This window comes from Pseudophryne corroboree, chromosome 6, assembly GCF_028390025.1.
Source record: "Pseudophryne corroboree isolate aPseCor3 chromosome 6, aPseCor3.hap2, whole genome shotgun sequence".
NCBI classification, from domain to species: domain Eukaryota; kingdom Metazoa; phylum Chordata; class Amphibia; order Anura; family Myobatrachidae; genus Pseudophryne; species Pseudophryne corroboree.
In genome coordinates, this window is record NC_086449.1 from 819,482,021 (window position 1) to 819,505,341 (window position 23,321).

Sequence of the window (23,321 nt, forward strand, 5' to 3'; positions counted from 1 at the left end):
CCCCCCACCCTCTGGTCAGCAGCATGCCATTCCCGTGTCCCGGGAACTCACTTTGTTGGTGGGGATGAGGCGCAGCCGCTTGAAGATGGCGGCGATATCCTGCTTGTGGGGCTCACTCATGTCTCCGGCGTCTGCGTCACCACCGGCAGCAACTCCCGGAGCACCGAAACCTGTCCCTGACTGACGCTGCTTACGGAGAGGGCCACGTCAGCAGCAGCCGGCCGACGTCACCGTACGGAATTACGTTCCTCTGCGGGCGACGTCACTGTACGGAAGCACGTCCCTCTGCCGCGCAACGTCACTGTACGGAAACACGCCTTTCTCTGCCGTGCAACGTCAGCAGTAGCGCGCGGTAGATTCGATTCCCGCTCTCTCTGGCAGCGTCTGTGAGCGCCGGAATCCGGATCCTCCGGCGCTCTGACTGGGAACATACAGATCCTGCATCCAAGGTGAGTTATGCTCCCTCCCCGCACACTGCTACCTGATGTCGGCCAGCATTCAGTTTCACAGGACTACAAGGACCAGCATGCCCCTTTATATGGCAAAGAGCACCTCCCTCGCCATATAACCCCTTCTACCTACATCTAATCTCTATTCCCTGTATAACCAAGCCTTATGCAGGAATAATGCCCAATAAGAGGGGAGGACCAGCGTCTGGCAAAGCCGCAAGTAAAATTGGAGCGCCAGGTCGCTGCTTTGCCCAACTGGCCAGCTATGGCTCCATGGCAAACCGTCCGAGAAGCCTCAACTGCATGAATAGAATGAGCCCAGAGGGAAGCCGGGACAGGTTTGTCTGCACAGATAACTGGTGGAAAGCGGAGGTAATCCATCGCCCAATGGAACCCTTTGATGCCAGCCAACCTCTCTTTGTGGGGCATCCACCAATACCAAGAGAGAACCGTATACCTGGATGAGGCAGTACGGTCTATAGAAACCCACAATGCACAGCAACATCCAAATACATAAACTTGTGGTAGAAGAGGCTGATGCTGCCCACCAGAAAAGCCAGGAGAAGCTTGTCCGGAACCAAATTCACTTTAGAAGTCACCTTTGGTTAAAAACAAAAAAAACACCCAGTCAAAGCAAAATATAGGAAGATAAGGCCGCCATGTCTAGCAGACACCATGGCCAGAAGAAAAACCACCTTCCAGGTAAGATACTGCAGTTCCACAGTCTCCAGAGACTGGAGATGAGGCCTATGAAGAGATAGACCCTGTAGGGAGGCTGAATGCTAAACACATCCAGGAAAAATGTCTGAACCCTACCCCTAGAATTGTGGCCAAACATCTCTAAAATGTAAAGCTTCCAGATACGATGATAAGTGGGCCCCTAAAGAACCATCCTGCCAAAGGCAGACTAGACAAATCTGAGTGCCAACACAAACCTTGCGCAGGAGGTCCTGCCAAAGGAAAAGTCTGCATGGGACCTCGACTTACCTTTTCTGAAGAGGACTGTACGATATCCGAAAAGGTCAGTCCACAGTCAGGTTCGATTATCATCCTAAAATAAGTAAGGCTGGATACACACCATCACGACTTGACGATGGACCCGCCATCGCGCAGACAGCTGTTCCAGCTTGCTTGATGTGTTGGTATCGCAGTCTGGCGGGCAGTTGCATTCGCACACCTAGCTGTGACATCAGACTGCAGTAAGTGTATGGGTGGTTGGTGGATCGCCCATACACACATTCAGACTCGAAGAAGCTCTATTGCCCAGCGGTTCCCAATGGATGTAGTTGGCATCCTGACTAACAGGATGCCAGCAGTCATGACAGACATCTGTCAAGATTCTGACGGTCAGCATCCTAAATGTAAGTATGCTGGGGAGGGGGAGGTTAGGATTAGGCTGCAGGATGTTAAGGGGTAGGGTTACTTTATTACCCAGATGTGTTGGGATTAGGAGAGTCGTGATGCAGCATTCGTTATTTCTCTGACGTCCTAAGTGGATGCTGGGGACTCCGTCAGGACCATGGGGAATAGCGGCTCCGCAGGAGACAGGGCACAAAACTAAAGCTTTAGGATCAGGTGGTGTGTACTGGCTCCTCCCCCTATGACCCTCCTCCAAGCCTCAGTTAGGTTTTTGTGCCCGTCCGAGCAGGGTGCAATCTAGGTGGCTCTCTTAAGGAGCTGCTTAGAAAAAGTTTTTAGGTTTCTTATTTTCAGTGAGTCCTGCTGGCAACAGGCTCACTGCATCGAGGGACTTAGGGGAGAGAAGTTCAACTCACCTGCGTGCAGGATGGATTGGCTTCTTAGGCTACTGGACACCATTAGCTCCAGAGGGAGTCGGAACACAGGTCTCACCCTGTGGTTCGTCCCGGAGCCGCGCCACCGACCCCCCTTGCAGATGCTGAAGATTGAAGGTCCAGAAACCGGCGGCAGAAGGCTTTTCAGTCTTCATGAAGGTAGCGCACAGCACTGCAGCTGTGCGCCATTGTTGTCACACACTTCACACCAACGGTCACGGAGGGTGCAGGGCGTTGCTGGGGGCGCCCTGGGCAGCAATGTATAATACCTTATTCTGGCTAAAAATACATCACATATAGCCCCTGGAGGCTATATGGATGTATTTAACCCCTGCCAGGTCTCAGAAAAACGGGAGAAGAAGCCCGCCGAAAAGGGGGCGGGGCCTATTCTCCTCAGCACACAGCGCCATTTTCCCTCACAGAAAGGCTGGTGGGAAGGCTCCCAGGCTCTCCCCTGCACTGCACTACAGAAACAGGGTTAAAACAGAGAGGGGGGGCACTTATTTGGCGATATGTATATATATATTAAAATGCTATAAGGGAAAAACACTTATATAAAGGTTGTCCCTGTATAATATAGCGTTTTTGGTGTGTGCTGGCAAACTCTCCCTCTGTCTCCCCAAAGGGCTAGTGGGGTCCTGTCCTCTATCAGAGCATTCCCTGTGTGTGTGTGTGCTGTGTGTCGGTACTTGTGTGTCGACATGTATGAGGACGATGTTGGTGAGGAGGCGGAGCAATTGCCGGTAATGGTGATGTCACTCTCTAGGGAGTCGACACCGGAATGGATGGCTTATTTAAGGAATTACGTGATAATGTCAACACGCTGCAAGGTCGGTTGACGACATGAGACGGCCGGCAAACCAATTAGTACCTGTCCAGGCGTCTAAAACACCGTCAGGGGCGTTAAAACGTCCTTTTACCTCAGTCGGTCGACACAGACACGGACACTGACTCCAGTGTCGACGGTGAAGAAACAAACGTATTTTCCTTTAGGGCCACACGTTACTTGTTAAGGGCAATGAAGGAGATGTTACATATTTCTGATACTACAAGTACCACAAAAAAGGGTATTATGTGGAGTGTGAAAAAACTACATGTGGTTTTTCCTGAATCAGATAAATTAAATGAAGTGTGTGATGATGCGTGGGTTTCCCCCGATAGAAAATTATTGGCGGTATACCCTTTCCCGCCAGAAGTTATGGTGCGTTGGGAAACACACCTTAGGGTGGATAAGGCGCTCACACGTTTATAAAAAGTGGCGTTACCGTCTCCAGATACGGACGCCCTCAAGGAGCCAACTGATAGGAGGTTGGAAAATATCCTAAAAAGTATATACACACATACTGGTGTTATACTGCGACCAGCGATTGCCTCAGCCTGGATGGGCAGCGCTGGGGTGGCTTGGTCGGATTCCCTGACTGGAAATATTGATACCCTTGACAGGGACAGTATTTTATTGACTATAGAGCATTTAAAAGATGCATTTCTATATATGCGAAACTCTGGCATCAAGAGTAAGTGCGATGTCCATATCTGCCAGACGATGTTTATGGACACGACAGTGGTCAGGTGATGCAGATTCCAAACGGCACATGGAAGTATTGCCGTATAAAGGGGAGGAGTTATTTGGGGTCGGTCCATCGGACCTGGTGGCCACGGCAACAGCTAGAAAATCCACCTTTTTTACCCCAAGTCACATCTCCGCAGAAAAAGACAGTCTTTTCAGCCTCAGTCCTTTCGTCCCCATAATATCTGCCCAGGGATAGAGGTAAGGGAAGAAGACTGCAGCAGGCAGCCCATTCCCAGGAACAGAAGCCTTCCACCGCTTCTGCCAAGTCCTCAGCATGACGCTGGGGCCGTACAAACAGGTGCGGTGGGGGGTCGTCTCAAGAGTTTCAGCACGCAGTGGGCTCACTCGCAAGTGGACCCCTGGATCCTACAAGTAGTATCCCAGGGGTACAGATTGGAAATTCGAGACGTCTCCCCCTCGCAGGTTCCTGAAGTTTGCTTTACCAACGTCTACCTCCGACAGGGAGGCAGTATTGGAAACAATTCACAAGCTGTATTTCCAGCAGGTGATAATCAAAGTACCCCTCCTACAACAAGTAAAGGGGTATTATTCCACACTATATTGTGGTACTGAAGCCAGACGGCTCGGTGAGACCTATTCTAAATGGAGTCACTCAGAGCAGTGATAGCGAACCAGGAAGAAGGGGACTATATGGTGTCCCTGGACATCAAGGATGCTTACCTCCATGTCCAAATTTGCCCTTCTCACAAAGGGTACCTCAGGTTCGTGGTACAAAACTGTCACTATCAGTTTCAGACGCAGCCGTTTGGATTGTCCACGGCACCCCGGGTCTTTACCAAGGTAATGGCCGAAATGATGATTCTTCTTCAAAGAAAAGGCGTCTTAATTATCCCTTACTTGGACGATCTCCTGATAAGGGCAAGGTCCAGAGAACAGTTGGAGGTCTGAGTAGCACTATCTCAAGTAGTTCTACGACCGCACGGGTGGATTCTAAATATTCCAAAATCGCAGCTGTCTCCGACGACACGTCTGCTGTCCCTAGGGATGATTCTGGACACAGTCCAGAAAAAGGTGTTTCTCCCGGAGGAGAAAGCCAGGGAGTTATCCGAGCTAGTCAGGAACCTCCAAAAACCAGGAAAAGTGTCAGTGCATCATTGCACAAGGGTCCTGGGAAAAATGGTGGCTTCTTACGAAGCGATTCCATTCGGCAGATTTCACGCAAGAACTTTTCAGTGGGATCTGCTGGACAAATGGTCCGGATCGCATCTTCAGATGCATCAGCGGATAACCCTGTCTCCAAGGACAAGGGTGTCTCTTCTGTGGTGGCTGCAGAGTGCTCATCTACTAAAGTGCCACAGTTATGCATTCAGGACTGGGTCCTGGTGACCTCGGATTCCAGCTTGAAAGGCTGGGGAGCAGTCACACAGGGAAAAAATTTCCAGGGAGTGTGATCAAGTCTGGGGACTTCTCTCCGCATAAATATACTGGAGCTAAGAGCAATTTACAATGCTCTAAGCTTAGCAAGACCTCTGCTTCAAGGTCAGCCGGTATTGATCCAGTGGGACAACATCACGGCAGTCGCCCACGTAAACAGACAGGGCGGCACAAGAAGCAGGAGGACAATGGCAGAAACTGCAAGGATTCTTCGCTGGGCGGAAAATCATGTGATAGCACTGTCAGCAGTTTTCATTCCGGGAGTGGACAACTGGGAAGCAGACTTCCTCAGCACGACCTCCACCCGGGAGAGTGGGGACTTCATCGAGAAGTTTTTTCCACATGATTGTGCACCGTTGGGAAAGACCAAAGGTGGACATGATGGCGTCCCGCCTGAACAAAAAACTGGACAGGTATTGCGCCAGGTCAAGAGACCCTCAGGCAATAGCTGTGGACGTTCTGGTAACACCATGGGTGTACCAGTCGGTGTATGTGTTCCCTCCTCTGCTTCTCATACCAAAGGTACTGAGAATTATAAGACGTAGAGGAGTAAGAACTATACTCGTGGCTCCGGATGGGCCAAGAAGGACTTGGTACCCGGAACTTCATGAGATGCTCACAGAGGACTCAGGGCCTCTGCCGATAAGAAGGGACTTGCTTCAGCAAGTACCATGTCTGTTCCAAGACTTACCGCGGGTGCGTTTGACGGCATGGCGGTTGAACGCCGGATCCTAAGGGAAAAAAAAGGCATTCCGGAAGAGGTCATTCCTACCCTGGTCAAAGCCAGGAAGGAGGTGACCGCACAACATTATCACCACATGTGGCGAAAATATGTTGCGTGGTGTGAGGCCAGGAAGGCCCCACGAAGAAATTTCAACTCGGTCGATTCCTGCATTTCCTGCAAACAGGAGTGTCTATGGCCCTCAAATTGGGGTCCATTAAGGTTCAAATTTCGGCCCTGTCGATTTTCTTCCAAAAAGAATTGGCTTCAGTTCCTGAAGTCCAGAAATTTGACAAGGGAGTACTGCATATACAACCCCCTTTTGTGCCTCCAGTTGCACTGTGGGATCTCAACGTAGTCCTGGGATTCCTCAAATCACGTTGGTTTAAACCGCTCAAATCTGTGGATTTGAAATATCTCACATGGAAAGTGACCATGATGTTGGCCCTGGCCTCGGCCAGGCGAGTGTCAGAATTGGCGGCTTTGTCTCACAAAAGCCCATATCTGATTGTCCATTCGGACAGGGCAGAGCTGCGGACTCGTCCCCAGTTTCTCCCTAAGGTGGTGTCAGTGTTTCACCTGAACCAGCTTATTGTGGTACCTGCGGCTACTAGAGACTTGGAGGACTCCAAGTTGCTAGATGTTGTCAGGGCCCTGAAAATATAGATTTCCAGGACGGCTGGAGTCGGGAAAACTGACTTGCTGTTATCTTGTATGCACCCAAAAACTGGGTGCTCTTGCTTCTAAGCAGACGATTGCTAGTTGAATGTGTAGTACAATTCAGCTTGCACATTCTGTGGCAGGACTGCCACAGCCAAAATATATAAATGCCCATTCCACAAGGAAGGTGGGCTCATCTTGGGCGACTGCCCGAGGGGTCTCGGCTTTACAGCTTTGCCGAGCTGCTACTTGGTCAGGGGCACACCCTGGCTGAGGAGGACCTGGAGTTCTCTCACTCGGAGCTGCAGAGTCATCCGCACTCTCCCGCCCGTTTGGGAGCTTTGGTATAATCCCCATGGTCCTGACGGAGTCCCCAGCATCCACTTAGGACGTCAGAGAAAATAAGATTTTACTTACCGATAAATCTATTTCTCGTAGTCCGTAGTGGATGCTGGGCGCCCATCCCAAGTGCGGATTGTCTGCAATACTTGTACATAGTTATTGTTACAAAAAAATCGGGTTATTGTTGTGAGCCGTCTGTTCAGAGGCTCCTACGTTTGTCATACTGTTAACTGGGTTTAGATCACAAGTTATACGGTGTGATTGGTGTGGCTGGTATGAGTCTTACCCGGGATTCAATATCATTCCTTATTGTGTACGCTCGTCCGGGCACAGTATCCTAACTGAGGCTTGGAGGAGGGTCATAGGGGGAGGAGCCAGTACACACCACCTGATCCTAAAGCTTTAGTTTTGTGCCCTGTCTCCTGCGGAGCCGCTATTCCCCATGGTCCTGACGGAGTCCCCAGCATCCACTACGGACTACGAGAAATAGATTTATCGGTAAGTAAAATCTTATTTTTGACTCTGCAACCCATACCCAATCCAGTATGTCTGTGAACGACGTTCATAGACCTATTTGCATATACTCACCGACCTAGAGAGGTGTGTGTGTTTATATATAATCACATCAGCAGCTGAGCAACACTTGATTTGCTCCATCCGGCGCCATCTAGTTGCCGCCAGCAGGCAAAAACACTGGAATTCCCCCCCATAGAAGTGAAGTGCAGCGTTAACCTTTAATTCTATAGCAGGGGTCGGAAGCCTCAGGCCCACGGGCCGTATAAGGCCCACAAAGCCACTTGGCCCAGCCAGGCTCACCTAACCGAGGGAGATGCCGGGCTCCCACTGAGATTTTGTTACCAGCAGGCGCCCGTCTCCTTCCCCTCAGCAGCAACCGGAGGCAGGAGTTCACTCCTGAGCTCCCAATCAGGCAGTATACGTGTGCGGCTGTGCATAAGTTTCTCCCATAGTTCCGAGGAGCGGAGGGCAGCGGCCTGGAAGCAGGAGCTGGGCTGGTGAGTGTTTTTTTTTTTTTTTTTAGTGTGTGTGTGTGTGTAAGCAGCGCTACTAGGAGGCATATCTAATGTGGCATAACAACTAACTGGGGGCATATCTAATGGGGCATAACAACTGACTGGGGGCATTACTACTGACTTGGGGCATAGCTACTGGGGGCAGGCTAATTTTTAATGATTTTTGTGTGGCCCCCAAAGGATTTTATAAATATCCAAATGGCCCTTGGTAGAAGAAAGGTTCCCCACGCCTGTTGTATAGGATAGTGCAAGAGAAAACAGCAATCTACACAAAAATAATAAACCTGCCTAAACTCTACAAGAATAGCGCAGGATTAACAAAATAGGTGACTCAATGCTAAATCAGTCTGTACTTAGGAAAGATGAAGCTAACTTCAGCAGCGGTAGGCTTAACCATTATCAATCACAGTTTATAATCCCCACAATAGCAGTACAGTAACAAAGGCCATTTTAAGCAGAATGGTAACCGCAACCCATTCAGCAGTGGGGTTAACCAGCAGATATCCGTAGTGATGTTAACACTAGAGATAGATATGTACTGGATATAGATATGCCAGTAGGGTTATTCCACATATAATTCTAAAGTTATATGCATATACATCTCAATAGGGCTAAGAAACTAACAGCCACAGTATAACCCCTACTCGGTAATGTTCTGCCATTTAACTTTCTCTTTCATCCACTAGGGGACACTGGAGTCCTATACAGTAGGGGTGTGAAGTCTGTGAACCGGAGGTGTGGCACAATCTTAAATTAGCATTGTCTGCACAGCCGGCTCCTCCCCCTTCACATCCCTCATCCCTCAGTTTGAAAAATTGTGCTGGAGGCACAATACGTGGAGCACTTGAGCTCCTGACAAAGACTAACAGGGGGCTGCGTAACCTTAATAAAGGGGGGGGGGACAAAGCATCCTCAGGTCAGAGAGACAAAGATCCCTATTGAAGGGACCTGCATCTCCACAGGAGATCCTCCAAAAAAGTGAGTACTGGTCGTATAAATTAGACTAGAGTCTTTCAGTAGTAAAAGTTTTTTTTTTTTTCTTTTCTCTTCTTCTTATAGCTTGCTGTTAACTCCTTTAGAGAAACTGATTAGGAAAGGGCAGAGCAGACAGAGTATGGCCGGCGCGTGGGAGCCCTAGTGCGGCGCGGGAGCTCTCTCAGTGACTCACCCTGTCTTTCCCTGTCAGCAATAGCAGCAAGTATTTAAGCCCATCGCCGGAGAGGAACACAGGCGCCGCTACGGGAGACGGACCCGTCGCGCGCGCCAGCCGGCGGCTCCAGGGTGCGCTGCACATGGGGGAAGACTCAGTACAGAGAGAGAGCACAGGCGCCGCTACGGGAGACGGACCCGTCGGGCGCCAGCCGGCGGGTCCGGTGCGCGCTGTGTAGCGGCCACAGGGGACCAGTAAATGCAAAAGCACTAGATGTTAAATACATTGCGGCACACATATATATTTTTTATTATAGGAAGGCCATTTTACGTTTTGGCGCCAGGCTGAGGTGAGGGATGGGTCCTCCCCCTCCCCCACCAGTAGTGTACATAGGAAGACTATTAATAAAGGAAAAACTCCCCCTGCTGCACGGCCTGGATAGAACAGGCATTAAAATAGTAGAGAGAGTTAGGCAACAGCTCCCTCTACTGGTGAAATGTATATTATACAATATGAGGATCTCCTGAAAAGTAATCAGACTTTACAAATGTATATTTTCAAGGGACGTCTGTTTCAAAGATTCCGGAGAAAATACACGGAAGCAAGCCAACTCTAACATTGTAGCTGATTTACAGTTGGGGTGTGAGGGTTGCGAGTCGGCTGGTGTTTTAATTTTTTTTTTTTTTTTGAACTGTTCCTTTTATAAAAGGGGACAGGTAATTCCAGCCGGATCCAATACCTTCGCTTCCGTCATCTCCCAGTCTTTCTCTTCCTAGTTTAAAGGGTGAAAGCGCTGCGTAATACCCTGATAAGGGGTTTTAAAATAACAAAAACAACATGTCTAAGGCTACCAAGACCTCAAAGACCTGCTATGTTTGTACGAAATGTAACAAGAAGAGCACGCGGGTCGGCAGCTCCGGGGTGTGCGACTCCTGCTTAGACAAGGACGCTCTACCTGGGAGCAGTGCTCTGGCTAAGGCATGGGAGGACAACCTTGCTAATAGAATCTCCAAGGAAATGGCAGAATCCCGCAAACAGCAATCGGAATGGGCTGCGGGATTCTCAAAGACAATGGAGGAATTTCTCATCAAGTTAACGCCGCCCGCACACGCTGAGACGACTGTGCGCAAGGCTGTTAAAAGAACTCTTCCTATTATACCAGAATCTGAGGAGGAAGAGGGTTTTCTTCCGGATACGGAAGAAGGTGAGTTAATTGAACCCATCCTAGACGCCGATTTTCCTGAAGAAGACTCTGCGATCTCGGGTCTGGATTCCTTAATTGACGCAGTAAAGGACATCCTAAGCTTTAAGGAAGCGGAAATCCGGGAGCCAGAAGAATTCGATTTGTTAGAATCCCAGAAGCCGCGTTCAGCAGAGTTTCCAATTCCTAAATCCCCCCCAATCTCAGATGGAAGAGGCTTGGAAACAACCTGACAAACATTTTCAATTTCCGAAACGGTTTCAGGTAACTTACCCCCTACCTAGGGGTGTAATGTACAAGTGGGAGTCTCCGCCGGTAGTGGATGCTTCCCTAGGAAGGTTGTCAAAAAAGACAATCTCGCCAATTCCTAACGTAACTACTTTAAAGGATGCGTCCGAACGTAAAGTTGAGACTGCGTTAAAATCAATATTTGTAGCAGCAGGTGCAGCGCAGAGACCTGCGATCGTCTGTGCTTGGGTCAACAAGGCCATGGGTGCATGGTCCGGCCGTATAGTGCAAGCTATTGAGGAGGAAAATAGCTTAGAAGAGATTACACAGTTGGCGGAACACATTCGGGAATCTGCTACATACTTGTGTCAAGCTTCTAAGGATATTAGCAGAATAGCATCGCGCATATCTGCATCGGCCATATCGGCTAGGAGGATTTTATGGGTCAGAGAATGGCAAGGAGACTCTGACACCAAGAAGGCGGTAGAATCCATTCCCTTTGGGGGTGAGATGCTGTTCGGACCAGAGCTGGACAAGTGGATTTCGCAGGCTACAGCGGGGAAGTCCACTTTTCTGCCTACTCCTTATACGAGAACCGCTCCACAAACTAGGAGAGGTTATTCGGGACCATCGATTACTTCATTTAGATCACAGTCCTTTCGAGCCCGAGGTAGGGGTTTCGGTACACAAGGACGCGGGGGCAGAGGCCGCTCGCAGGCAGCAACCAGAAAGCAGGATAAACCTGCTGACAAGACCGTGGCATGACGGCCTCCCAGCTCACCTGGGGTCCCCCCTGGTGGGCGGCCGACTGGAAGGTTTTCAGGACATCTAGGCCAAAACCTCACCAGAGCTTTGGGTGAACAACTTAATCTCTCAGGGATACAAACTGGAATTTCAACAGAGGCCTCAGTCAGTTTTTTACATCCGGATTGCCTCAGTGCCCTCAAAAAGCAAGGGCACTACGGGCAGCAATTCAAAAATTACTACAAGCAGAGGTCATTATTCCGGTTCCCGCTTCTCAGAGAGGAACGGGGTTCTGTTCCAATATTTTTTGTCGTGCCAAAACCAGACGGGACGGTCAGACCAATTCTCAATTTAAAAGTTTTCAACCAGTTTTTAAGAGTCTACAGATTCAAGATGGAATCACTCCAATCAGTTATTGCAGGCTTAGAACCAAGCGAGTTCATGGTATCCATGGACATAAAGGATGCATATCTGCATATCCCAATCTGGACTCCTCACCGGGCTTACTTACGGTTCGCACTGGTGGCGGAGCACTACCAATTCCGGGCCTTGCCGTTCGGTCTAGCGTCAGCCCCAAGAATTTTCACAAAGATCATGGCGATCATGGTGGCAGGACTAAGACTGTTGGGGGTCACGATTATACCTTATCTGGACAATTTACTGATCAAAGCTCCATCTCAGAATCGACTGCTCAAGGATGTTCAGATATCCCATCAATTTCTAATTCAACATGGATGGATTGTCAATTTCAAAAAGTCCAACCTCATACCGACTCAACTGATCCAATTCCTCGGTCTCATCTTGGACACGGTCCTATTACGTGTGTTCCTACCAGAGAACAAGGTACAGGACCTACAGAGATTAGTGGCTCAGGTACTGAGGACGCAGACCGTTTCTCTGCACCTCTGTGTGCAACTTCTCGGGAAGATGGTGGCGTTCGAAGCTCTCCAGTACGGCAGACTTCATTCACGACCATTCCAAATGAACCTCATTGCTCAGGGAGCAGGCTCACACTGGCTTCTCCATCGGAGAATTCGACTTCAACCACAAGTAAGGGTCTCCTTGATATGGTGGTCTTCACACAAGAACCTTACAGCCGGCAAGAAATGCGGCAGTTGGGATTGGAAGATCTTGACGACGGACGCCAGTCTCAGAGGTTGGGGAGCCGTCCTAGACGGCCATCAGTTTCAGGGACGATGGATGCTACAGGAAAGCAAATTACCCATAAATATCCTCGAACTAAGAGCAGTCTACAATGCCCTTCTCTTAGCAGAAGACCTAGTCATGAATCAAAACATCAGGATTCAGTCAGACAATGTCACGACGACGGCTTACATAAACCGTCAAGGAGGAACAAAGAGCAGGATGACGTTAAAGGAGGCCACAAAGATCTGGTTGTGGGCAGAAAGACGAGACATCATTCTCTCCGCAGTATTCATTCCAGGTGTGGAGAACTGGGAAGCAGATTACCTCAGTCGCCAGGACATGCATCCGGGGGAGTGGTGCCTTCATCCACGGATTTTCAACATGATTGTGAGAAGATGGGGTCTACCTCAGGTGGACCTAATGGCGTCTCGACAAAACCATCAGCTGCCCAGATATGTGTCAAGAACTCGAGATCCAGCAGCAGAAGGAGTGGACGCATTGACACTTCCGTGGTGTTACAGAAAGGTTTACATATTTCCACCATTCCCACTCATACCCAGGGTTCTGAAAAGAGTAAAGCGGGAACGAGTGTGGGTTATTCTAATCGCTCCAGATTGGCCCCGCAGGAGTTGGTACACCGACCTGCGAGGGTTACTGGCGGAGGATCCTTGGAGGTTACCTCAGAGAGAGGACCTGCTATCTCAGGGACCGTTCCTGCACCCCGACCTAAACAGGCTGCGTTTGACGGCGTGCCTATTGAAACCCGGATCTTAAGAGACAGAGGGATCCCACGAACGGCCATTCCTACAATGATTGCCGCTAGGAAGCCGGTCACAGCCAGGCACTACTACAGGATTTGGAGACGGTACATGGCTTGGTGTCAGGAACGGGGATGGAACTCATCAAATTTCCATTTATCGCGACTTCTATTGTTCCTTCAGGCCAGTCTAGAGGGAGGACTCAGATTGGGCTCTTTGAAGGTTCAGATTTCGGCTCTCTCCATACTTTTTCAACAGCGGCTAGCATCCTTGCCAGAGATTCAAACCTTTTTACAGGGTGTTCTGAGAATTCAACCCCCTTTTCGTCCTCCCACGGCACCATGGGACTTAGGTTTGGTGTTAGAATATTTGAAGTCACCGACCTTTGAGCCGTTGACAAGTACAGACCTGAAATATATTTCTTGGAAGGTCACGTTATTACTTGCCTTGGCTTCGGCTAGGCGGGTTTCCGAGTTGGGAGCCTTATCCTGTAAGAGCCCTTTCTTAGTTTTTCATGAGGATAGGGCGGAACTCCGTACAAGAGCAGACTTCCTTCCGAAGGTGGTGTCGCGGTTTCATGTAAACCAGCCAATAGTGGTCCCATCTTTCCAGGGCCTCACAGATGAGGACGTGTCATTGGATGTTGTCCGAGCTTTACGGGTATACGTACAGGTTACGTCATCTTTCAGAAAGTCGGACCATTTGTTTGTTCTTTATGATGGGCCAAAGAAGGGTTGGCCGGCCTCTAAGCAGACTTTGTCCAGATGGATTAGACTTGCCATTCGGCAGGCTTATATTTCCTGTGGAAAACAGGTGCCGATTCAGACGGGTGCTCATACTACCCGATCAGTGGGTGCCTCGTGGGCGGCTGCCAGGGGGGCTTCCACTACTCAACTTTGCAGCGCGGCAACGTGGTCTTCAGCCCACACGTTCGTGAAATTTTACAAGTTTGATACTTTTGCGTCCGGAGAATCTAAGTTCGGACGTTTAGTTTTGCAGGCCACCGACAGCACTCCCTCCCTGGGGGAAAACTTTGGGACGTCCCCTACTGTATAGGACTCCAGTGTCCCCTAGTGGATGAAAGAGAGGATTTTGGTACTTACCGATAAATCCATTTCTCTGAATCCTCTAGGGGACACTGGACGCCCGCCTCGGTGCTGTCGACCTGCTGTGTTCAAAGTTCTTGTTGTAAACAGTTCGTGCAAACAGCGTTAGTTATTCGGTTAAGAGTTCTTGGCCGCTGTTTGATATGTTGTTCGGTTCCTCGCCATGGGCTATAGAGTCATGTCCTATTCTCAGTCAAATTTTTCAAACTGAGGGATGAGGGATGTGAAGGGGGAGGAGCCGGCTGTGCAGACAATGCTAATTTAAGATTGTGCCATACCTCCGGTTGAAGGCTTCACACCCCTACTGTATAGGACTCCAGTGTCCCCTAGAGGATTCAGAGAAATGGATTTATCGGTAAGTACCAAAATCCTCTTTTTTAATGTTCCGCAGTAGGGTTATCCTCAGATATATTTTAGTCCCCACCGAAAACACACATCCCGCACCACTCTGCACCAATAGCCTGTTTAAGAACCCTTAACTGGTCCCCCCTTGCAGCCTCCACGTTCCCTCAGATGCCTGCAGCATCCATTCTGTTGAAGCCCATCAAGTAAGGCTGGGGGAAGTAGCTAACTGCAATGCATGCCTGGAAAGAAACAGAGGCAGGCCCAGATGCTGCAAACACTCTGTGTGGCTGAATACAGCGGCAGAGCAGCACCCAGTCATAGAACACCCTTCAGACTGCGCTGTGTGCCAGAGAATGTGTGGCAAAGAGTTGCAGCCCAGCACTACTTTCCTAGTAGGCTGTGACTCCCCAGCTCATTTTCAGGTATGATCTCTTTAGGTAGAGCCCCTGGATACTTACCCCTTTTCCACTAGTGTAGCACGGGTCGCAGCCGTGTCGCCTGACACGGCTGCGACCCGTGCTACAGCCCCCTGCAGACAGCGCTCACCAACCCGGCAATTGCTGGGTTGGTGACGCGTCAGGGACGGCGCTGGTAGATCACATGATCTTCCAGCGCCGCCCTCCCTATGCACTGTGAACGGGAGCCGTGTCGCCTCAACATGGCTCCCGTTCACACTAGACAGCTAGCCGGGTTGAACACGTGTTCAACCCGTGTAGGATTCCCGGATAACTTGATCCGGGAATTTGCCGGGGAACCCTTTTCCACTAGGGAAAAACAGAGGTAAATGCGCGCCCCCGCGCATTTACCCGTGTTTAAAAAAGCTAGTGGAAAAGGGGTATAAGATAGTGACAAGGTGACTTCCCTTTAGGATCTGGTACCAGGGATGATAGAGAAGTATCCCCTAACAAAGTCCTGCTTCTACTGGCGTCCTGAGACCTGGAAACAAGGATGAGGCTCTGAAAAACAATGAATAACCTAAGCTGACGAGAAACATACTCAACTCCTAATGCTCTAAAACAGTGGTGACCACAATTGTTTCCCAAACTAGTCATTTATCTGCAGGAAATGCCTTGATATCTTAGGTGTCTCACAATGTATAACTGAGCTCTCTTTTCTGTTTTGCTTAGTTTGTATCTCAAGGTTTTTAGATGCAAATGTGAAGCAATTTGAGTCCTATTGGGAGAGAACTGCTATATAAATAACATTATCGTAGCTATAATCTCCGCAACAAGCTCAGCCTCACCCTCTATGGAGAATGTATAACATGCATTGTATTCTGACTTTCACTTTAATTTCTTTTTTCTGTTGGCAGCGATGGCGTCTGCTGACCTGAGACAGGAGCTGGACTGTTCCATCTGCCTGAGCATTTATACAGATCCTGTAACCCTGAGATGTGGCCACAACTTCTGCCGAGTCTGTATTGATCGTGTGCTGGATACACAGGAGGGGACTGGAGTTTATAGCTGTCCTGAATGCAGAGCAGTGTGTCGGGAGCGTCCTGCACTGCAGAGGAACATAACGCTGTGTAACATAGTGGGGAGTTTCCTGTCTACTCATCCAGATCAGGAGGAGACTGGGATCTTCTGCACTTACTGTGTGGACTCTCCTGTACCTGCTGCTAAATCCTGTCTACATTGTGAGGCTTCTCTGTGTGATAAACACCTAAGAGTACACAGCAAGTCAGCAGAACACGTCTTATCTGATCCCACCACTGCCCTGGGGAACAGGAAATGCTCCGTCCATAAGAAGGTCCTGGAGTATTACTGCACTGAGGATACTACCTGTATCTGCGTGTCCTGCTGTCTGATTGGAGTGCACAGAGGACATCAGATGGAATCACTGGATGAGGCCTCTGAGAAGAAGAAGGAAAAGCTGGTAAATGTTCTGCAGAAACTGACCACACAGAGAGAAGAGACTGAGAAAAGAGTCCAGAGCCTGCAGGACCTCAGGCTAGATGTACAGGAAAGAGCAGCTGGTGTAGCATTGAGAGTCGCTGTCATTTTGAGAGACCTCAAGCAACAGTGGGATGGCCTGGCGATAAGAGTCATGAGTGAGATCTCCAGGCAGAAAGAGACTGCTTCACTGTCCGTCACTGATCACATCCGGCGCATGGAAATAAGGAAGGATGAGCTGTCCAGGAAGATGCGTCACATTGAGGAGCTGTGTAACATGTCTGATACAGTGACTGTCTTACAGGAACCAGACACAGGGGACTTATATGATACTAATGTTACAAAGAGACCGTATACACACGTCCACTGTGTAGGAGATTTGGAAGTGGGTCTCATCTCAGAAATATTACACAGTTTGTCGAGTACAATAACAGGTATAAATACAGGAATCTATGTGCAGGAACCTATAGATATATTACTGGATGTAAACACAGCTGGTAATAATATACATATATCAGGTGACAGGAGCACTGCATCTATGTTGCCAAACCAGAGACATCCATTAACACTAGAGAGATTTCAGTGTAATCAGGTAATGAGCACCAGGAAATTCTCCTCACGGCGACATTACTGGGAGGTGGATGTTAGTAAATCTTTGGACTGGAGGGTTGGGATGTGTTACCCCAGTATAGACAGGGGAGGAGATCAGTCACTAATTGGAGATAATAACAAGTCCTGGTGTCTGTGTATGGGGTTTAATTATCAGTACTCAGTGAGACATGACAAGACGGTGATCCCTATAGCTGACAGTATCGCCTGTGACCGAGTGAGGGTATATCTGGATTATGAGGCAGGACAGCTGTCCTTTTATTCCCTGTGTGACCCCATCAGACACTTACACACCTACACTGCCGCCCTCACTGAGCCCCTTCATGTTGCTTTATCTATAGGGTGGGGAGGTTGTGTAACTTTATCTGGGAGAATCAGGAGCTGGGAGAATTTACCATAAGGAATCTGCTCAGAGAATTAAGCAGTGGGTGGAGCTACAGCACAGCTCCACCCCCATCGTGTCTGGATTTGTTCCGTTGTTGCTCTATAGGAAACTATATATATATATATATATATATATATATATATATATTCTCTGACGTCCTAAGTGGATGCTGGGGACTCCGTCAGGACCATGGGGATTAGCGGCTCCGCAGGAGACAGGGCACAAAAGTAAAAGCTTTAGGATCAGGTGGTGTGCACTGGCTCCTCCCCCTATGACCCTCCTCCAAGCCTCAGTTAGATTTTTGTGCCCGGCCGAGAAGGGTGCAATCTAGGTGGCTCTCCTAAAGAGCTGCTTAGAGTAAAAGTTTGTTAGGTTTTTTATTTTCAGTGAGTCCTGCTGGCAACAGGCTCACTGCTACGAGGGACTTAGGGGAGAGAAGTGAACTCACCTGCGTGCAGGATGGATTGGCTTCTTAGGCTACTGGACACCATTAGCTCCAGAGGGAGTCGGAACACAGGTCTCACCCTGGGGTTCGTCCCGGAGCCGCGCCGCCGACCCCCCTTGCAGATGCCGAAAAGTGAAGGTCCAGAAACGGCGGCAGAAGACTCTTCAGTCTTCATAAGGTAGCGCACAGCACTGCAGCTGTGCGCCATTGTTGTCAGCACACTTCATAGCAGCGGTCACTGAGGGTGCAGGGCGCTGGGGGGGGGCGCCCTGGGCAGCAATGATAGTACCTTATTCTGGCTAAAAATACATCACATATAGCCCCTGGGGGCTATATGGATGTATTTAACCCCTGCCAGGTCTCAGAAAAACGGGAGAAGAAGCCTGCCGAAAAGGGGGCGGGGCCTATTCTCCTCAGCACACAGCGCCATTTTCCCTCACAGAAATGCTGGTGGGAAGGCTCCCAGGCTCTCCCCTGCACTGCACTACAGAAACAGGGTTAAAACAGAGAGGGGGGGGCACTTATTTGGCGATATGTATATATATATTTCTCTAACGTCCTAAGTGGATGCTGGGGACTCCGTCAGGACCATGGGGAATAGCGGCTCCGCAGGAGACAGGGCACAAAAATAAAGCTTTAGGATCAGGTGGTGTGTACTGGCTCCTCCCCCTATGACCCTCCTCCAAGCCTCAGTTAGGTTTTTGTGCCCGTCCGAGCAGGGTGCAATCTAGGTGGCTCTCTTAAAGAGCTGCTTAGAAAAAGTTTTTTAGGTTTTTTATTTTCAGTGAGTCCTGCTGGCAACAGGCTCACTGCATCGAGGGACTTAGGGGAGAGAATTTCAACTCACCTGCGTGCAGGATGGATTGGATTCTTAGGCTACTGGACACCATTAGCTCCAGAGGGAGTCGGAACACAGGTCTCACCCTGGGGTTCGTCCCGGAGCCGCGCCGCCGACCCCCCTTACAGATGCTGAAGATTGAAGGTCCGGAAACAGGCGGCAGAAGGCTCTTCAGTCTTCATGAAGGTAGCGCACAGCACTGCAGCTGTGCGCCATTGTTGTCACACACTTCACACCAAGCGGTCACGGAGGGTGCAGGGCGCTGCTGGGGGCGCCCTGGGCAGCAATATTTTATTACCTTAAGGCAAAAGAATACATCACATATAGCCATTAAGGCTATATGTATGTATTTAACCCATGCCAGTTATCTAAATCCACAGGAGGAAAGCCCGCCGAAATAGGGGGCGGGGCTTATTCTCCTCAGCACACAGCGCCATTTTCCTGCTCAGCTCCGCTGTGAGGAAGGCTCCCAGGACTCTCCACTGCACTGCACTACAGAAACAGGGTAAAACAGAGAGGGGGGGCATTTTTTGGCGATATACTGGATATATTTAAGCTGCTATAAGGAACAACACTTATATAAGGTTGTTCCCATATATATTATAGCGCTTGGGTGTGTGCTGGCAAACTCTCCCTCTGTCTCCCCAAAGGGCTAGTGGGGTCCTGTCTTTGATAAGAGCATTCCCTGTGTGTCTGCTGTGTGTCGGTACGTGTGTGTCGACATGTATGAGGACGATGTTGGCGTGGAGGCAGAGCAATTGCCGATAATGGTGATGTCACCCCCCAGGGAGTCGACACCGGAATGGGTGGCTTTGTTTATGGAATTACGTGATAATGTCAGCACATTACAAAAATCAGTTGACGACATGAGACGGCCGGCAAACCAGTTAGTACCTGCCCAGGCGTCTCAGACACCGTCAGGGGCTGTAAAGCGCCCTTTACCTCAGTCGGTCGACACAGACACTGAATCTAGTGTCGACGGTGATGAAACAAACGTATTTTCAAGTAGGGCCACACGTTATATGATCACGGCAATGAAGGAGGCTTTGCATATCTCTGATGCTGCAAGTACCACAAAAAGGGGTATTATGTGGGGGGTGAAAAAACTACCTGTAGTTTTTCCTGAATCGGAGGAATTAAATGATGTATGTGATGAAGCGTGGTTTAACCCAGATAGAAAAATGCTAATTTCAAAAAAGTTATTAGCATTATACCCTTTCCCGCCAGAGGTTAGGGCGCGCTGGGAAACACCCCCTAGGGTGGATAAGGCGCTCACACGCTTATCAAAACAAGTGGCGTTACCGTCTCCTGATACGGCCGCCCTCAAGGATCCAGCAGATAGGAGACTGGAAACTACCCTAAAAAGTATATACACACATACTGGTGTTATACTGCGACCGGCCATCGCCTCAGCCTGGATGTGCAGTGCTGGGGTCGTCTGGTTGGATTCCCTGACTGAAAATATTGATACCCTGGATAGGGACAGTATTTTATTGACTATAGAGCAATTAAAGGATGCTTTCCTTTATATGCGAGATGCGCAGAGAGATATTTGCACTCTGGCATCGAGAGTAAATGCGATGTCCATATCTGCCAGAAGGAGTTTATGGACGCGACAGTGGTCAGGTGATGCGGATTCCAAACGACATATGGAAGTATTGCCGTATAAAGGGGAGGAATTATTTGGCGTCGGTCTATCGGATCTGGTGGCCACGGCAACTGCCGGAAAATCCACCTTTTTACCTCAGACCCCCTCCCAACAGAAAAAGACACCGTCTTTTCAGCCGCAGTCCTTTCGGTCCTATAAGAACAAGCGGACAAAAGGACAGTCATATCTGCCTAGGGGCAGAGGAAGGGGTAAGAGAGGGCAGCAAGCAGCCCCTGCCCAGGAACAGAAGCCCTCCCAGGGTTCTGCAAAGCCCTCAGCATGACGCTGGGGCCTTACAAGCGGACTCAGGAACGGTGGGGGGTCGACTCAAGAATTTCAGCGCACAGTGGGCTTGCTCACAGGTGGACCCCTGGATTCTGCAGGTAGTATCTCAGGGTTACAGGTTGGAATTCGAGAAGTCTCCCCCTCGCCGGTTCCTAAAGTCTGCTTTGCCAACGTCTCCCTCAGACAGGGCGACGGTATTGGAAGCCATTCACAAGCTGTTTGCTCAGCAGGTGATAGTCAAGGTACCCCTCCTACAACAGGGAAAGGGGTATTACTCCACGCTATTTGTGGTACCGAAGCCGGACGGCTCGGTAAGACCTATTCTAAATCTGAAATCTTTGAACCTGTACATACAAAAATTCAAGTTCAAGATGGAGTCACTCAGAGCAGTGATAGCGAATCTGGAAGAAGGGGACTTTATGGTGTCCCTGGACATAAAGGATGCTTACCTGCATGTCCCAATTTGCCCTTCACATCAAGGGTACCTCAGGTTCGTGGTGCAAAACTGTCATTATCAGTTTCAGACGCTGCCGTTTGGATTGTCCACGGCACCTCGGGTCTTTACCAAGGTAATGGCCGAAATGATGATTCTTCTGCGAAGAAGAGGCGTATTAATTATCCCTTACTTGGACGATCTCCTGATAAGGGCAAGGTCCAGAGAACAGCTGGAGGACGGAGTAGCACTAACCCAAGTAGTGCTGCAACAACACGGGTGGATTCTGAATTTTCCAAAATCTCAGTTGACCCCGACAACACGTCTGCTGTTCCTGGGAATGATTCTGGACACGGTTCAGAAAAAGGTGTTTCTTCCGGAGGAGAAAGCAAGGGAGTTATCCGAACTTGTCAGGAACCTCCTAAAACCAGGGACAGTGTCTGTACATCAATGCACAAGAGTCCTGGGAAAGATGGTGGCTTCTTACGAAGCGATTCCATTCGGCAGATTCCACGCACGAACTTTTCAGTGGGATCTGCTGGACAAATGGTCCGGATCGCATCGGCAGATGCATCAGCGGATAACCTTATCGCCACGGACAAGGGTGTCTCTTCTGTGGTGGTTGCAGAGTGCTCATCTGTTAGAGGGCCGCAGATTCGGCATACAGGACTGGGTCCTGGTGACCACGGATGCCAGTCTGAGAGGCTGGGGAGCGGTCACACAAGGAAGAAACTTCCAGGGAGTATGGTCAAGCCTGGAGATGTCTCTTCACATAAATATACTGGAGCTAAGAGCGATTTACAATGCTCTAAGTCTGGCAAAACCCCTGCTTCAGGGTCAGCCGGTGTTGATCCAGTCGGACAACATCACGGCAGTCGCCCACGTAAACAGACAGGGCGGCACAAGAAGCAGGACAGCAATGGCAGAAGCTGCAAGGATTCTTCGCTGGGCGGAAGATCATGTGATAGCACTGTCAGCAGTATTCATTCCGGGAGTGGACAACTGGGAAGCAGACTTCCTCAGCAGACACGATCTACACCCGGGAGAGTGGGGACTTCATCGGGAAGTCTTCCACATGATTGTGAACCGTTGGGAAAAACCAATGGTGGATATGATGGCGTCCCGCCTCAACAAAAAACTGGACAGGTATTGCGCCAGGTCAAGAGATCCTCAGGCAATAGCTGTGGACGCTCTGGTAACACCGTGGGTGTTCCAGTCAGTGTATGCGTTCCCTCCTCTGCCTCTCATACCAAAAGTACTGAGAATTATACGGCAGAAGGGAGTAAGAACGATACTAGTGGCTCCGGATTGGCCAAGAAGAACTTGGTACCCGGAACTTCAAGAGATGCTCACGGAGGATCCGTGGCCTCTACCTCTAAGACGGGACCTGCTTCAGCAGGGACCGTGTCTATTCCAAGACTTACCGCGGCTGCGTTTGACGGCATGGCGGTTGAACGCCGAATTCTAAAGGAAAAAGGCATTCCGGAAGAGGTCATTCCTACACTGGTAAAAGCCAGGAAGGAGGTGACTGCACAACATTATCACCGCATTTGGAGAAAATATGTTGCGTGGTGTGAGGCCAGGAAGGCCCCCACGGAGGAATTTCAACTGGGTCGATTCCTACATTTCCTGCAAACAGGATTGTCTATGGGCCTCAAATTGGGGTCAATTGAGGTTCAAATTTCGGCCCTGTCGATTTTCTTCCAGAAAGAATTGGCTTCAGTTCCTGAAGTCCAGACTTTTGTAAAAGGAGTACTACATATACAGCCCCCGGTTGTGCCCCCAGTGGCACCGTGGGATCTTAATGTAGTCTTGGATTTTCTCAAATCCCATTGGTTTGAGCCGCTCAAATCGGTGGAGCTGAAGTATCTCACATGGAAAGTAACCATGCTACTGGCCCTGGCTTCAGCCAGGAGAGTATCAGAATTGGCGGCTTTATCATATAAGAGCCCATATCTGATTTTCCATACGGACAGGGCAGAACTGCGGACGTGTCCTCATTTTCTGCCTAAGGTGGTGTCAGCGTTTCACCTGAACCAGCCTATTGTGGTGCCTGCGGCTACTAACGAGTTGGAGGATTCCAAGTTGTTGGACGTGGTCCGGGCATTGAAAATATATATTTCAAGAACGGCGGGAGTCAGAAAGTC

At 49.6% G+C, this 23,321-nt stretch overlaps 2 protein-coding genes across 3 annotated transcripts in view; one reads left to right on the forward strand and one right to left on the reverse strand.

Moving 5' to 3' along the window:
* ARFGAP3 (ADP ribosylation factor GTPase activating protein 3) overlaps positions 1-250 on the reverse strand; it is a 33,332-nt gene extending 33,082 nt beyond the window's left edge. For both annotated transcript variants that reach the window (XM_063929158.1, XM_063929157.1), the window contains exon 1: positions 52-250. In XM_063929158.1, coding sequence (XP_063785228.1) covers positions 52-120 — 69 coding nt within the window. In that variant the 5' untranslated portion in view covers positions 121-250. The remainder of the gene's footprint in view (positions 1-51) is intronic.
* LOC134933740 (E3 ubiquitin-protein ligase TRIM62-like) lies at positions 225-17,664 on the forward strand. Its single transcript, XM_063929161.1, has 2 exons — positions 225-449; positions 15,952-17,664. The coding sequence occupies exon 2, from the start codon at positions 15,954-15,956 to the stop codon at positions 17,538-17,540; it is 1,587 nt and encodes a 528-aa protein (XP_063785231.1). The 5' UTR covers positions 225-449; positions 15,952-15,953; the 3' UTR covers positions 17,541-17,664.
* Positions 17,665-23,321: the final 5,657 nt, after the last annotated feature.

Excerpts from the sequence above, each read along its gene's own strand:
- LOC134933740 (XM_063929161.1), top strand. The coding sequence starts at position 15,954 with ATGGCGTCTGCTGACCTGAGACAGGAGCTGGACTGTTCCATCTGCCTG.